Below are 16,585 nucleotides of genomic sequence, written 5' to 3' on the forward strand. Positions count from 1 at the left end.
TCATCTGAGCCGTTTCCAGTCTCCATGCCTCTGCTTTTTCTTTTAGAGTGTAAGGCTTTTGCTTTTGCCTTAAGGTTTCCCTAGGCAATCAACATCTTTTCATTTTGTACAGCTTTTGAAGCATGGATCAAACATTGGCTTACTATGCTAGTGTGTGAGAGAAAAGCTATCTAAAGCAGGTGAGCTTTAATGAACAAATGTGTATTTTCTCTGAGTTTGAGTAGGGTGTGTGTGGGTTTTTTTTTTTAATATAAAGTTAAGTCCAGTTCTCAAAAATAGTAATCAGTAATTAAAACAAACAAAAAAAACCCCTGCTACTCATTTTCAAAAAAGGTGCAAATGTAAAATTTAGAAAAAAAAAATCCAGGGTTGGGGGTTAGAACCATGAGAAGAAATGCTTATTTATAAGCAGGTTCATTAATTATTTTGGATTTGAAATTTGGTTTTATTATTTAATAGTGACAAGAATGGTGCAGTACTAGGAGGTTCTGGAAGATGCTGTCAATTTTACTTTAAAATAATCTGGTGTTTCTGTATTGTTTTCAATAAAACTTCTTAAGTGTTTTGATTTTGAGGTATTTGTATTCCTGCACATAAATAAAATTAGCTACCTCTTTTCTTTAAATTGTTATTTAAAGCAGCATTCATATCATTGAGGGGCTTAAGTTTATTTTGAAAGGATGACTATGCTGGGTTATAAGTAAGCTTCATAAATGAATTCACTGTTTCCAAAATAGACCGTGCTGCCGTTCTGAAACCCATAGAGTGCTTTCTACTCTACTCAGCAATTTGCTGCTATCCGCCAATAGCGTTGATTGGCAGCGGTGATTGATTGCCAGTGTTCAGAGGGCAGTAGTGACAGTCTCCAGAAATGTTTATGGAGTTGCAGACAGTCTATAGAGTTCACAGTGTTTTTGTTTTTACAAGTTTGGGACCTTTACAAATAGAGAATAAGAACATTCCATGATATTTGGTTAGTGGTCATTCCCTAATTGTTGATGGGTCACTGGGTGGCAGTATTGCCTGCATATTTACAGTCTTGATAAATGTGAATCCTTGAGTTATGGGCAGGTAGAGTTAAGTTTGGGGTCCAATTGTGTAAAACTCAGGATATTATTTTTCACTAAAATTTGGAAATCACAACTAAAAGTTACCTAATCTATTTTACAGGTTCGGAAACTAAAGTCTAAGTAGTGAATGACAATTTAGTATTAGAATCAAACTCCCCAAGTTCAGTGTTCTACATAACCGTTGGTTTTACAGTCTTCTTATAGACTACCTAAAATGTCATTTAGATTTTATTGAAATAATCTACAAGAAAGTGTGGTTCAGTCAGTGGTATTAAACTCCTTGAGAAAATACAGTTTCGTGTATATCTGTTTGGTCCAAATATTCTGCCAGCAGCATTTTAGAGATCAGTTGGATGTATTTAGACTACCGCTCTAGGAAGACAAGGATATTGTCTTTCTTTCTTTCTTTTTTATTGAGATAGAGAGAAATGGAGCATGAGCAGGGGAGGGTCAGGGAGAGGGAGACAGAATCCAAAGCAGGCTCCAGGCTCTGAGCTGTCAGCACAGAACCCAATGTGGGGCTTGAACCCACGAACCATGAGAATGTGACCTGAGCCAAAGTAGGAGAGTTAACTGATTGAGCCACCCAGGAGCCCCTAGGATATGGTCTTTCAACAACTGATTTGTGGGTAAACAGACCGTTTTCCTGTCCTTTCGTGAACTTGAGGAGTCCTGAGGTAAAGATTTCATTCTTAGCGTATTAGAATTTAGCTGATGCCATAAAATCTCACTGGAGCAGGCAAAACTTGCCTACAGTTTTGTCCCTACCTTGTCTCTGCTCTGGTCGCATACCTAGTAGAAAAGCAAGGAAGCACACATAAATTGGTGTTACAAGACCCAGGAGAATGGTATGCAGACATTTGTCACCTGATTGTTTCAATTACAGACAGCCCTCTGCATTTAATAGAAATCTTGCTTTGGTTTTACAGAAAGAGATCTTGATTTTTATTTCTGACCAATTCATTTCAGTAAGATGTCCTTAAATACCAGGTGTTTTCTCAAGGCTGAGCAGTGTTTAGTCATTTTCACCCATCTGTGCAGGAAATGAAAACCCTGAAGATCAACACATGTTATGAATGTCCTATGTTACCCTTGTTAGTACAGCTGCCTCTTTCATGTGATGTCATTCGATGTAAATTATTTGAGCCTCAATCTCCAGATGCTTCTGCAATTATGATGGAGTGGCTAAAATGCATCTGTAATTGCATTTGCCTAGACAATCCCTAAATAGATACCTAGCACTTAGGTTTTCAGTTACAGAAAACCAGGTGATCAGATTTTTAATTGTGGGGACAGCTGGAGCCTGTCATACATTCATAATACAGAAACAGCCTAAGCAACCTTGCATTGCCATGAACTAGGATTGAGCTCTGGCTTTAGCGACCGGGGATTTTAGGTTGTCGTGTGAACGTGCCTCCAATCACACAAAACATCTTCCCTTGTACTTGGCTGAAAGTACAACCTGCTTTGTCTTGTCGCTTGATTCTTTGAATCCCAACTTTTGTCCACTACACTCAATTCACTGTGACCTCTCCAGTGGTAGGCTTAATATTGGCACAGGATGCTGGTATAGGTGAAACAATTTCTATGAGGGAAACCCTTCAGTACCTTCAAAGATTCCCAGGGGAAAGATGCACATGAAGGATGAGGTTATCATCTCTATAGTTTTGAGATAATAGTGATGTGTCAGATTTTTCCTTGAACAGATTCATTTTGTGAAACAAGTTCTAGAGTATATAAAATACTGTAAGATTTAAATCCTTCCAAAGTGGATTAGGGGATAATCTCTAACTTTTGAATGCTTGGGATGATGCCTGGGAAGTGTACATATACCAAGACTTTATAATGTATCATTTCTAGTAACCTTCAGATAGTGACTATTATGCCCCTTTACAGGCAAGAAAGTGATATTACATGTCCAGGGTTACCCGGTAATCCAGTGGCAGAGTTAAAATTGAGTTTAGAAAAATGTTTTATCTCTATAAAAATGCCAAGAGAATTTTGATTTGTAATGACATGTCTTTCTCTTAAGACAGTATATAGTAAAATAATGGTTAAGTGTTCTAGCTTGGTCACTTAATGTAAGTGGCCAGTTAGGCTGGAGAAGCTCAAATATAATAACTGTTCAAAGAGTAGATTTATATCACTTCTGGCAGCCAAGAATTGAAGTAGGCAGTAATTAAGGGGGACAAAAACCTTATGTCGCTTTAAAAAGTGGCATGCTCACCGAAGTTGGATAAATTACTATCATGGCAATCAGTGAAACACCTAGAAAGAAAACAGTAAGACTTAAGACCCAAGAAGGAATCAAAGAACAAAGACATTGCATTGCACTTTTTAATTGCACAGGTAGTTTTAAATAAATGGAGAAAGCACCTTCCAAAAGTTACACTAGCAGGGAAAGATTCCATCAAGCATTTACATAGTAAATTTCCATAGTTTTACAAAAGATTCTTGATCTTTACTTGGACTGTACACGAGGGAAAGGAGCCCCCTCGGCTAGGCGTTCTCTCTGCTTGCAGAAGCAAACTAAAGGACCTAAAATTGGAGGGAAGCCTGGGATGCCAAGAAGGGAGAAAAATGATAAAGGGCCATTCATTAATTCCATGTCTAAGACAATTGTCCAGTGACCCTTACATAAGAATTTTAGGGCAAACTACTGCCCTTAAGAAATAAAGATACAACCTCAAAAGCTGTGATTCTGGATTATAATAATAGTTCTGAGTACCTTGGACTGCTGGATGACAAAAGACAATACTTGGGGTGACCTATAAGGTTTGAACAAATACTTTAGAGGAATTCCCTAGGACTGTACACCCTCTACTCCGGCTTTCTGAATGAAGCACAGACTTCTCTGCTATCTTCCAGGCAGCGTAATAGTCAAGGAAAAGGGCAACAGCATTGGATCATTCCTTAGACACTAATCAGCTGGGGAAAGAGTTCACTGGCAAAAGTGTCCTCCCAAGAATGGTCTCCACCAAGCAGAGAGGACATGTCACTGAAGGGGGAAAGGGAGCCCTCATATCCACAGTCACTATAAGCATCCAGTAGACAGGAAGACGGCTTCGGGCAGTGACTGGGTGAGAGTAGATCTGAGGTGCTCAGCTCTGGAATGAAGTCATCTTCCACAAGCTCTTCCTTCACTGAGACAGTGAATTCAGGGTGATCTTTCTCTGAAGGGCTGAAAGGTGCTTCCTCAATTTTCACTACCACATTTGCTTGGCTCTCTGTCTCAGAGGGTATCTCTAAGACCAGGGGCTTGGTATACACGTGGTCAAAACGAATCAGTTCATTAATGGCTTCCAGCTTGGCTGATGACGTCCCCAGTGACGGAGAAGGGGAGGCCGGTAAGGAACTGGGTCCTTCTGGGTAGACCTCTGGTTGCTCCTCCAGGCTGGTAGACTCTGGGGAAGGGCATCTGAAGAACATGACTGGATCCAAGTTGAACAGAATGCCCAACAGGATATCAGACTGCAAGAGGCAAAAACGCAACGGATTCCAACCATTAGAATGCACCCAAGAATCTACCTTAGAACACTACTAGGTCCCACAATGTAAGTTGATCATTATGCAATAGGATGACCTCCGAGACCCACAGACCCATTTATCTACACCTGACTCTGTGCCCTAAATCACCCACAGGTAGGGAAGGCAGTCATTACTCACTTTTAACCCAACAAAAACCAACTTCTGCCCTCCTCTGCCCGGTTAGGGATGTCAGGCATCAGACAGATAGAATTAACAAAACCTCTTTACTAAATCCCAATACCCCCTACCTCAGCGTGTGAAGAGTCAACGCCGTCAGAATCCATGGGGAGATGCTCTGGAGGGGTGACAACTGGGCCCGCACCTGCTGCAGAGGCGCACGTAGTCTGAGTGCTGCGGACTCAGCAGACCCGGCCACCGGCCTCGCGCCGCTCCCCTGGGAGGAAAGACCAGCGTGGGGGAGCAGCTCACACGGCTGCGTCCTCAAGGAAACGCTCCCCAGGCTACTGCGGTTCTCCACTTTCAGGAAAGCTGAAACCTTTCCCTTACCTTCGCTACCTTTCCATTTTATGGAGTCCTCCTCAAGAAGAGAGGAAAGGCTGTTAAGACTAACTTTTCATTGTCATTTTCCCTCCCCAAGCAAAGATTCAGGAAGGATTGATATTCTTAAGTAATATCTTCAGAGATGCTCTCCATAATAATGTTCTTAATAAAGTTATGTAGTAGATTTAGGCCCCATCTTTTTGTACAGTAATTCTTTACAGAGTAGAACTGCCCTGCTGTCAATCTTAGACCACTTACGTGCTTTCAATAAATGGGCCAGGTTCATACATTAAAACCCACGTGTCACCTTCTATCAGAGGAGTGTAACTATCACAGTGAATCCTTTCCCTACTCATTCATAGTCATCAAAGAACTATAGTTTTAGTAGCATTCAGTCAGATTGGACTGGCTCTCTTTCTCTGGTTCTCCTAAATGCTGACATGACACATTCTGTTGGCTATCGGTATTTGTTAGTGCTTGCTCTTAGAAAGCTGTGTGACTTATTTTAATTATTAGGCTTTGGTACTATTCACTACCCAGTTGAAAAATGAGTTTAAGCGTCATTAAGGGGTCATGTCACTGAGAACCAGTTCTAACATAAGGCATCACATACGGAGATGACTTACCTTGGTCTGGGTCTCCTCCTCCTCTTCAGTAACCAGGGCGTCCATCCCCAACCGCTGCCTTAACTCCTGGTTCTCCACTACAAGGCCATGCGTCTTCTCTCGTAAAAGCTGATTTTCTAGCAAGAGTTTTTGGTTCTGCAAAAAAGTTGATAAGAAGCTCTTAAAACATCCAGTTCTTTCATTTAAGAATCTACCTGGTGAAGTTTCACTACAGTTGGTTTTCTTTTCTTCTTCACCTTTTGGAAGGTTCACAGTAGGTATTCTAAGGAAAGGTCATAGTTATGAAAAATAAGCTAAGACGTGCCATTTCATGGGGTCACAAATACCATAATGCCTCTAACTGCTAATACAGACCTCAGCAAAGGGTGACTTGTGACCTTTATTTAAATATGGGGGAAAAATCCTATCTTGAACTAGCAAGTAATAATTGAAATAAAAATGGTGTACCATAAAATCAAAATGTTTAAATATATGTGTATGTGTGTATTTCCTTATTGTATTTTGCTGGCAAGAATATAAGATTAGGGAATCAGTATACCATAGAAGAGGAAGGGAACCGTTAGTGGACTTTTGGCCAACCCAGGAAGGGTCTCAGCTTTAAGTGACAATTTCTTATCTGCTTTTAGGAATTTCTTAGTACTAACTCAATAAACATAACGTTGTTGTAATTTGCCAACTTTGCGGCAGATCTCACACCAAATGCCAGAGGGTCAACCACTTCTGCTCTCATCAAGCTTCACCACTTCACCACGTAGCTCCCCTAATTTAGATTAGTTTAACTTCCAATTAACTGTCCAATTGTACTCTAAAGAGATGGAAACAACTTGGGATAGCCAACAAACATCAGAACATTCACCCAGGAAGGATGTACAGGAAATAAAAGATAAAGAGTTTGACCTTAAGTATTTTTACCTCTTCCTCCAAATCTACCACTTGCTGCTCCAGCTCACTCATTCGAGCTTTCTTTCGGTCTCTGGCAGTCTGAGCTGCCACTCTGTTTTTCAGTTTCCTGAGAACAGAAGGGACATACCACAGAGTCATCCCAAATCTTATTTATATCTTTACTTGAAAACTTGGCCAGCTGGTGCTTTCATTTTCATTTACAGTATACGGTAGACTTAAGGCAAAATACACCCCTGGTTCCTCCCCTCAATAAAACTAAAACAAGAAATACAGCATTTTTCGTGGATCTAGCTTGAAGAACTGCTTCATTCTTCCCCACATTACGTCATCCACACTCCGGTCGCATCCTGGCCACAGCAAGGACGCTGGACACAACTACTACTCATCTTGCATCATAAGTGATTTCCTCCCCCGGAACCCCCCCCCTTTTTTTTTTTTACTCTCTTGTAGAACTCAAATAAGGGAGAGGCGGATGCCTTTCGCCCTTCCTGACATCCTGGGCAGTCCCGGGAACGCTGGGCCCCTATCTGCTCAAGGAGGCACTTAAGCCACAAAAGACACACTGATCACAGAGGAACTATCATTTGCGGAGAAGTGAATACGAGGCATTTCTCAGTCTATCTTTCCAAAGACCTCTGTAAATAGATACCATTTTAAGAGCGCGGAGACTAAGTTTGACTAGTGGGTCTCACACACCTCACAGCCCTTCCAACGTCTGTCATTTCGGCTCCGAGCCTCCCCCAAATAGTAGATAAACCACGAAGAGGCTCATCGACTCCATTGCTACTACCCAAATTCAGAACCACTGAATGACAGGTCTGCGGTCACAGAGCATGAGGACTAGGAACCCAAGTGCCCGAACACCCAGCTCTAAGCATCTCTAATATTAGAGACAAAAATGAGGGAGGATTAAAAAAAAAAAAAAAAAAAGGCCTGAGCAGCCCCGGACTCCCGACTTCCTGCCCCGCCCCGGCGCGCCACGCTGGCACCGCTCGGGTCAGGCCAAGGGCGCCCGTGCGCGGCAGGGGTCAGCGCTCTGCCTCGGATCTGGGTCCCTGCCCTCCCGCCCTCACCCTCAGCGTCCGCGCCGCGACCCTCGCCCACCTCCGCAGCGCCTTCTCCTCGGGGCTCAGGTGCGTGAGGCGCTGTCGCTTGCGCGCCTGGGGCGGCCCCCCGCTCACCGCTTCCGGACTGGCCCCTCGTTGGCCCGGCACCATGAGTGGCAGAGCCCGGCCGACCGGGGCTCCGGCGGCGGCGGCGGGCTGGCCGGACAGAAGCAGTACTTTGGGGGCCCCGGCGGCCGGGCTCTGTGCGGATGCCACCACCACCATGGCCCGAGACTGTGTACGCCAGCGCGCCCCGCCGCCGTCCTCGGTGCCGCCCCGCCGCACCCAGTCTTTCTACGGTCGTGGCCCTCCACGATTGGCCAGCGCCGCCTGACGTATAGCTGCTCTCGGGACCCATTGGTCCGCCCGCCCTGAGGGGGCGGGGCCTGAGCGTCCAGCGCGGCGGCTTGAGGGGCAGGAGCAGGGGCAGGGAAGGGTGCAGGGACGGGGGCGGAGGCGGGCCGAGGCGGGCCGAGGCGGGCCGAGACCCGCGGAACCCGGGGATGGGGCCCGAGGGCCTGGAGATTCCTGGGCTCTTCTGCAAGGGCCCAGAGCCCCGCGGAGTTTCCTCATCAGACGAATTTTTAACCCACTAGGCTGACGTATTTCCACACAGAACGACTGCGTTGAATTCCAAACGAAGAGATTTCCATACTGATGACTTTATGCAGACACTGGTTGTCACCAGCAGGCTGTTACCTCTGCCCCACCACGTTTTATGTAATGTGCCACGTCGGGCTCCAAGTGGAGTGGAAGGTCGGGAGAGCGCCTCATTTGGGTCTTGGATTAGAAAAAAGCCTGCAAAGAAATTCCGCGAAATAAGAGTGTTTAGGGAATGAGCCGCGCATTTTATAACTAGGCTTGGCGCTTAGCTGAGGGTTTCATAAACCGAGGCGTGTGATCTCCAAGTGGTAGGAGTACATGTAATTTTAATTTGCATTCCTAAATTTTCTACTATGAGCACATCTTTTTCATTTCACGTGTTAAAACGAGGGTCCCAGGGTCCACCTTCAGCCCACTGGCACGCGGAGAGGATCAAGCCTCCTGCCCTGACAGCTCAGAAGCAATTTAAGCACATAAATATAAATTTAAATAAATAAGCACATAAATATTATCAGAATGGAAAAATCCGAGGAAGCACCCCCCCCCCCACAGGCACGTTCACTTCTTTTGAAGGAAATTACAAAATGTTGAGTTCCCTAGAATTACAAAGTGATACTTTAACAAGTAGTTACTGCTAACTCCGTGCTTAGCACCATACTAGGTTCTAGGGATATAGCCATTAGTAAAACTCTTAGCTGGTGGCTGGAAGTATGCAAAAAGTGGGGGGGGGAGGGAGAGAAGGATTCTAGGTAAATTTTCAGTGTCATTAAGTCAGATTAGCTCTTCAATTATATTTTGGTGGGGAGGAAACAGGATGGGAAGAGGGAACTAAATCAAATCAGTCTTTTGATATACAGGCCCTTTAAAGAGGCACAATTTCTGTTACTGCCAGAACTGGGCCATGAGTCTCCCACATACAGTGAGCTTGTGGATCTCAGGGTGACCTGAGCATACGCTTCTTCAGCGAACTGGAAAAGAGGGTTGAGGGTGATCAGAGACTCCATGGGACCTTAAAGAAGCCGTGGGACCTTAAAGAAGCCGGCTTCCTTTCTAAACCTCCTCAGCCTTGAGCAAGTGGGTCCTGATGTGCCTCCCTGGTTGGGAGACTCATTTTCCTGGCCTCTCAGGCATATGGAAAAAGTCTTTGGAGTGCCTTTCTGCCTGAGACGCGCACATTTATGTTGAAGGACCTTGGAAAGCTGTAAGAGGTTCTGAGAAAAGTCATGTAACTGTCATGCACCCTTGCCTTAAGTTACCATTTTTGAACACCAAGAGCATGTCTGGCACTATGTAAGAAATCCCAGTGAAACTAAAATTTAAATCATGTAGGCATAAAAAGAAAATGCATGAGGCCCCTGTTAGTCTAGCAGGTTGTACATGGGGAACTATGCGGAGAAGGCACAAGATACTAGGGCAGAAGCGAGGAGGTGGGTGGACTGCATTTTGGTCTTGGTTAATGGGTTAGAAATGGAATGTTGAAACTGACTCCCCCAGTTTTGTTTTCAAGGCTTTTATCTTTTTGATAAACGTTTAAAATCATGCTCAAAAACAGTAATTTGACCCAATGCAGATTACTATCCACAAAGTCTCAAACACTCAACTCCAAACCTTTGAACAGTTTCATATCCTCTTTGTAAGAGTAATCTGATACTTCTTGCCTCAGCTGCCATTAATATTTTAAAACATTTACTAGGCACTTGTGATAAGATAAATAAATAAAACACAAAGTTCTAAGTCTTTGTGAAATGCAGAAAACAGTGATGAGAAGCCATAGGTCATTAGGTCTAAATAGATGTCAATGTAAAACAAAACAAAACAAAACCCAGTTACAATCTGAAACTAAAATTCAAAAACTGCTCTAATGTGGTAGCCACTAACCATGTATACTTATTAAACACTTGAAATGTGGCTAATCTGAATTAAAATATGCTGCAAATGTGAAACACTGAGTTTGAAGACTTAGTATGAAAAATAAAAGAATGTAAAATACCTTGTTGATCAATTGTTATATTGATTATATGTTAAAGTGATGGTATGTTTGATATTTTGAGTTAAACTGCTTTTTAGAAATTGGTTTTTCTTTCTTTTTTAAAATTGTCTACTGGAACATTAAAAAAAATTTAATCTTTATTTATTTTTGAGAGAGAGTGTGTGTGAGCAGGGGAGGACCAGACAGAGAGGGAGACACAGAATTGGAAGCAGGCTCCAGGCTCTGAGCTGTCAGCACAGAGCTCGACATGGGGCTCAGACTCATAAACCATGAGATCATGGCCTGGGCTGAAGTTGAATGCTCAACCGATTAAGCCACCCAGGCATCCCCGGAACATTTTAAATTACATGAGCGGCTTGCAATCTGTTTCTGTTAGGTAGTGCTGGCCCAAATAATGTCAGTGTGGGAGCTGACACAGGCAAAGAGAAGGAAAGGAAGTGAAAATGTGCTAAGGTTCTTGCCTGCCTCGTACAGGGAAAAAGTATGCGTAATGATTAATCCTAAATGCTACTAGAATAAGTAATGTGTTAATACTGATTTTAGAATTGGGGTGCATGTACCCTTAAAGATATGCAAAGATTTTCCAGGCAACATATGGGTGCCTGGGTAAAATCTCTTTCCCAAGGTCCAGATCCTTGTGAATGGTACCTCTGAAGCAGATTCTTTTTCCTATCTTGTTTTCCAGTTTGTTTTGTTTTTAAATGTTTATTTTTGAGAGAGAAGAGCGTAAGTTGGGGGCGGGGGGCTGAGAGAGAGGGTGTTACAGAATCTGAAGCAGTGCTGACAGCTCAGAGCCCGACGTGGGACTCAAACCCGCAGACTATGAGATCTTGACCTGAGCCGAAATCGGATGCTTAACAGACTGAGTCACCCAGGCTCCCCAAGTTTTGACTTTGTGAATAAAGCTGTGGTAAGCATTTGTGTACAAATCTTTTTTTTTTTAATGTTTATTTATTTTAGAGACCGACCAAGTATGAACAAGGGAGGGGCAGAGAGAGAGGGAGACACAGAATCTGAAGCAGGTTCCAGGCTCTGAGCTGTCAGCACAGAGCCCAGTGCAGGGCTGGAACCCAGGAACCTAGAGATCATGACCTGAACTGAAGTCAGACGCTTAACTGACTGAGCCACCCAGGCACCCCTGGATACAAATCTTTGTGTGAAAGAAATCCTGTATTTTCATTTATTTTGATTAAATACCTAGGAGTTAAATTGTGACAAGGTTATGTGGTACGTATTATGTTTAACTTTTTTAGAAACTGCCAGTTTTCCACACTGGTTTTACTTAACCGTTTTACATTCCCACTAGTGATGTGCTGTTTTCTTTCTTTCTTTTTTTCCTAATGTTTATTTATTTTTGAGAGAGAGTGGGAGAGAGAGAGGGAATGAGTGGGGGAGGGGCAGAGAGAGAGGGAGACAGAGGATCCAAAGGGGGCTCTGCATTGAGAGTGGAGAGCCCGATGTGGGGCTCAAACTCCCCAACTGCAAGATCATGGCCTGAGCAGAAGTCAGATACTTATCCCATTGAGCCACCCAGGCGGCCCTCGATGTACTGTTTGTTGTCTTATGTCATTATTGCAGATAATTATTTAACTTTTCATTAATACTCAACTCTTCATCATATTGTATATTTTTTCCAACAAGATTTCAATAGGCTCAGTAGAAGTAGAAGCCATGGGTTAATCTCCTTTGCTCATCTACGTTTAATATAGTCTTGAGTATATACTAGGCATTCAATAAATATTTTGGGGGGCCACGCGGGTGGCTCAGTCGGTCGAGCATTCAGCTCATTTCAGGTCAGGTGTGTGGAATCAAACCCGTACTGACCATGGGACCTACTTGAGATTCTCTCTCTCACTTCCTCTGCCCTTCTCCTCAGCTCCTGTGCTCTCTCTCCTTCTCAAATAAATAAATAAATAAAAATTAAAAATGTTTTTTTGAATGATATTTAACTATTAGGTTGTCTGTAATATGTTTTAAAAGATAGAACATCTTTTATATCACCCTGGAAGTTTGCTACATAATACCATTTTCTAAAATGCAGAATTCAACATAAGGTTGGTTTATATTGGTCTCATTACAAAAGGCCAGAATATGCTCATTTTAAGACGCTAAGGCAACCCTCCTTATTAAGAAAAAAAAAGTTGTTCGAAGTGTCCGGCTGAAAACATTCGGTTTCCAGATTCTCTGGAAGCTATGGAGAGCCACGTAACAATGCAATTCAGTCTAACAGATAAGTGAAGTTCTAGGCAGAGAGGATTCCAGGAAAGGTGTTAAATGTCGACTAAACTGGGATTCCTGTCATGTTTTGCCTGTTGCCCTTTTCCTCCTCACCCTTTCTTTTTGCCTGGAATGCTGATAAAAGGGCAAAAGACTGAGCAGTCAGCAGCCATCTTGCAGCATGAGGAAGGAAGCCACATGCTAAGGATGACAGAGAGGAAAGACAGAAGGAGTCTGGGTTCCTCACGGCTTCATGGAGTGGCCCTCAAGCCCCAACCTCACTCCGGGTGATCCACTTCCCAATCCCAAGTTATGTGAGGAATAGAAACACCATGGTGGCTGGGTCCTTGATAAACACCATACAACACACTCTTCACTTCATACAGGCGCATTACCCACCACATTGCCCTAAGTGAGATTTGCCAAACATCATATTTTTCTTGTGAGTGGGTTCCTAGCCCTGCTGGGCAACAGGTATGCGTGAGTAGGACAACTGGAAGTAGATGGGTCCCGGGGACATAATTTTTATCAGTGGCACTTTCTTCTGATACCAGGGGAAGAGATGAGTCATTTACCATCACTATTTTGTGGCCGGGGAAATTGAGGTTCAAAAGGACAAAATAACCAGCTTAAGGCTATAGACTACTTTTCCAGTTTATTTGTCCATCCCACCCACCAGTCCTACCATTTTTCCTGGAATGTCCTTTCCCCCTGAGTTTGCTTGGCAAACGCATGTTTCTTGCTTTGTTTAAACCACAGTTTCTCAACCTCGGCGTTATTGACATCTGGGGCCGGACAGTTCTTTGTCGTGGGGTGAGGGGAGACTGTCCCGTGCATCGTAGGATTTTAGCGGGTCTCAGGCCTCTACCCACTAGATGCCAGCAGCACCCCCCACCCAGTTACGACAACCACTACCGAGGTAGCCAAGATCTGCTCCCCACCCATCGAGAACCAGCGCTTTAAACTCGTGCCAAACATCACTCCACTCTGCACCTGCTTCGTTCCCATGCAGAGACACCCAGCAAAACACCTGTGCCACTTGGCAGTTCACGTTTACCTGCCTGGACCTCCCTCTTAGACCATAAGTTCCTTGAAGGCGAGGACTGCATCTGACTCATCTTAATAGCCCCCTGTTTATTGACTCAATAGATTTAAAAATGATTCAGGGGCCACCTGGGTGGCTCAGTCAGTTAAGCGTCTGACTTCTGATTTCGGCTCAGGTCATGATCTCACAGTTTGCAGGTTCGAGCCCTGAGTTGGGCTCTGTGCTGTCACAATAGGGCCTGCTTGGGATTCTCTGTCTCCCTCTCTTTCTGCCCCTCCTCTTCTCTCACACTCTTTCTCTTTCTTTCTCAAAGATAAATAAATAGACATTTAAAAAATGGTTCAGAGAAGAATGGGAATAAAATTCAGGAATTTTGGCTTTCTGATGCCATGATTTTGACACTCATTGCTAAAGGCTCATGTGTCCCCTTGGTTTGCTTGGCATCATATTTTATAGACTCCCATACTGTAGTCAAGAGGTAGATTCCAGCAAAAAATGTACCAACTGTTCTTGTTTTAAATACCAACTGCATTGGAAAAGGGAAACAAATATTCTAAAACAACCTTTTATATTCTCACAAGGAATAATTTTAAAAAACTTTTTTTAATGTTTATTTTTGAGAGAGATTGAACATGAGCAGGGGAAGGACAGAGAGAAAGAGAGGGGACAGAGGATCCAAAGCTGACTGCTACATCAGCGAGAGCTCAATGAAGGGCTCGAACTCATGAACTGTGAGATCAATACCTGAGCCAAAATCACTCAACCAACTAAGCCACAGGTGCCCCTGAAAAACTCTTAATGATACAGGGAAGAATGAAGAGCAAAGATTATATATTTTTGTTTCCCTAATGAAATAAAAGTTGCATCTTAGCCTTGTAGAAAGAGCTATGTACACCCCTCTCCTGTTCCAGTTTCCCCTAATGTTGTCATTTTACATGACCGTAGTACATCTGTCACAACTAAGAAACCAATCCTGAACGCACAGGGCTTCGTCACCAGCTAGGAACGAAGTCCTTTGGTTTGTAGGACTAGCAAACCAAGTGCTTTTATTTTTACTAATGTGTTTTTAAAGCAGGACGTTTGGCAACCATTTAAGTCATGGTGAGACTCTGAGCCTGCGGACAGGAAATCCTCCTGGTCGTGTTGATGAATGTTCCCTTCAATCCCGCAGCTGCCCACCCCTTTCTGGAGAATTGTTGCAACACTTCCTGACTTTCATTTGTGTGTATTAAGGTTCTAAGAAATTCGATACTCCTGCGGCTTCTGCAAAATGCTGCAGTTCATTTGCCCAGTAAATTAAACAGGAGCTAAAGGACATGACAACAAAAGGAAAAGAAGTGCAAACCACCTGGCATTGACCCAGAGCAGTAAATGGCTCCGCATATGGTTTTGTCTCTTTATAGAGAAAGCGTAAACACTCCATTGTGGGTACCTCTGTTGACACCAAGGTTCAAAGGTAGCAAGTGTTATCTTATTTGAAAGGAGTTTAAGTGCTGCCGGCTCCCTTCATGAGTACTGGGAGAATAAATATCAACTCACTGGTTTCAAAAATTTTTATTTTATTTATTTATTTTTTGAAAAACAAATGTTTATTGTCTGGAAATATATATTAAAAAATTCCCCACAAAAGATGCTATTCTCTCATTTCCCCATCTTCTTCCTCTTCTTCAACACCCCTGATATAAAGGACATTATTACACCTTATTAAAACTTCACCCAAATGTCCAGACAATGCTCCATCTATGTATTCTTCTGTGTTTGCAAGCTGCATGTTCATATAGCCATCTACAGATACCCGGTAGCCTTTGTACTCCCTTCCCCATTTAAGTTTCACCATTACTGGCTTCCCTGTTAATCCATTCAGGAAAGGTTTGGGATTGAGGGGCAAACGCATCTTGACTACAAGCAAACGCTGCAGGCCACTCGCCATGACCCAGCTGTCCTCCGTCCTTAGTGACTGCAGTAGCTACGGTTCTCAAAAAATTTTAAATCAAGTTTTTGTTTTGGCATAATTTTAGGTATACAGAAAAGCTGCAAGGCCAGCACAGAGTACAGCAAAACCTGGGACTGTGAGGAACTTGTTCTGCGAGTGTTCTGCAAGACGAGCAAACATTTCTAATAAATTTCAACTTGATAAATGAGGCTGACTTGCAATATGAGTAGTACGTGATGCTGAATGTCACATTATCACAGCTGAGCCAATGGTTCTTCTCTCTCTCTCTCTCTCTCTCTCTCTCTCTCTCTCTCTGTGGGATTGTGGGTGATGGTCTTCCATGCTCGGATGCTCGGTCCCAGGCCATGGTGTTTGGCAGAAATCAGTGATTTTTCAGATTGTTGGAAGGTGCCCACAGCTGGCACTAGTGTATTTTTTGTCACTTCGAAGCACCGTGGACAGTCCTTGGCTTTTCCATCCAAGAGGAAGCTTAGGAACGCTTTGCTTCCTTCTGGGTCAGGCCGCCTGCAGATATAGACCCTTTCCTCTGCTGCCTTATTGCCAGTTCCGTTAAGTACAGTGCATGACAAGAGTTTATTGATACTGTTCTGTAGTCACCAAGGCACCCCTGTACTCATGTTTATAGGAATATTTTTGGGTTGTGGAACAAGTCATCTGAGTTCCCATTATTTCTTATGGGGAAATTCGCTTTGATATACAAGCGCTTTGGATTACCAGCGTGTTTCCAGAGTGAGTTATGTTAGCAAACCAAGGTTTTATTGTATTCCCGCCCCCCTCCCTCCAGGCCAGCTCCCCTCATCTTGTCAGCCTCCGTTTTACCTGTCGGATATTGGTCAAAGTTAAGAAATCAACCCTGACATGTTGCTACTAACTAAACTCTAGATTTTATTTGAACTTCATCAGTTTTTCCCTTAATATCTGTTTTCCATTTTAGGATCCTGCCTTGTTTTTGATTCCTTAGCTTCTGTGTGGTATATCTATTTTTCCAAAATGTTTCATGACTGACTTCAGTGAATGATATTTGAGGAGCTGACTTGACTCA

At 43.4% G+C, this 16,585-nt stretch overlaps 2 protein-coding genes across 2 annotated transcripts; both read right to left on the bottom strand.

Moving 5' to 3' along the window:
* Nucleotides 1-4,265: 4,265 nt before the first annotated feature.
* Nucleotides 4,266-8,008, bottom strand: XBP1 (X-box binding protein 1). Its single transcript, XM_029922635.1, has 5 exons — nucleotides 7,733-8,008; nucleotides 6,638-6,734; nucleotides 5,726-5,860; nucleotides 4,847-4,992; nucleotides 4,266-4,541 (listed from the first exon to the last, which is right to left on the bottom strand). Exons 1-5 carry the CDS (start codon nucleotides 7,957-7,959, stop codon nucleotides 4,355-4,357), a joined length of 792 nt encoding a protein of 263 aa, XP_029778495.1. The 5' UTR covers nucleotides 7,960-8,008; the 3' UTR covers nucleotides 4,266-4,354.
* A 7,186-nt stretch (nucleotides 8,009-15,194) lies between these two features.
* On the bottom strand, nucleotides 15,195-15,485 carry LOC115278240 (small nuclear ribonucleoprotein F-like). The gene has a single exon (XM_029922686.1). It carries the CDS (start codon nucleotides 15,481-15,483, stop codon nucleotides 15,223-15,225), a length of 261 nt encoding a protein of 86 aa, XP_029778546.1. The 5' UTR covers nucleotides 15,484-15,485; the 3' UTR covers nucleotides 15,195-15,222.
* Between the last annotated feature and the right edge of the window lie 1,100 nt (nucleotides 15,486-16,585).

The sequence above is a fragment of the Suricata suricatta genome, chromosome 14 (genome assembly GCF_006229205.1).
Source record: "Suricata suricatta isolate VVHF042 chromosome 14, meerkat_22Aug2017_6uvM2_HiC, whole genome shotgun sequence".
Taxonomy (NCBI): Eukaryota; Metazoa; Chordata; class Mammalia; order Carnivora; family Herpestidae; genus Suricata; species Suricata suricatta.

Coding starts and splice junctions, on each gene's coding strand:
- XBP1 (XM_029922635.1), bottom strand. CDS start 7,959: ATGGTGGTGGTGGCATCCGCACAGAGCCCGGCCGCCGGGGCCCCCAAA. Junction 5,861..6,637: donor TGGTAGATTTGGAGGAAGAG/GTAAAAATACTT, acceptor ACTTTTTTGCAG/AACCAAAAACTCTTGCTAGA. Junction 4,993..5,725: donor AGGAGGAGACCCAGACCAAG/GTAAGTCATCTC, acceptor CTTTCCTCCCAG/GGGAGCGGCGCGAGGCCGGT.
- LOC115278240 (XM_029922686.1), bottom strand. CDS start 15,483: ATGCGTTTGCCCCTCAATCCCAAACCTTTCCTGAATGGATTAACAGGG.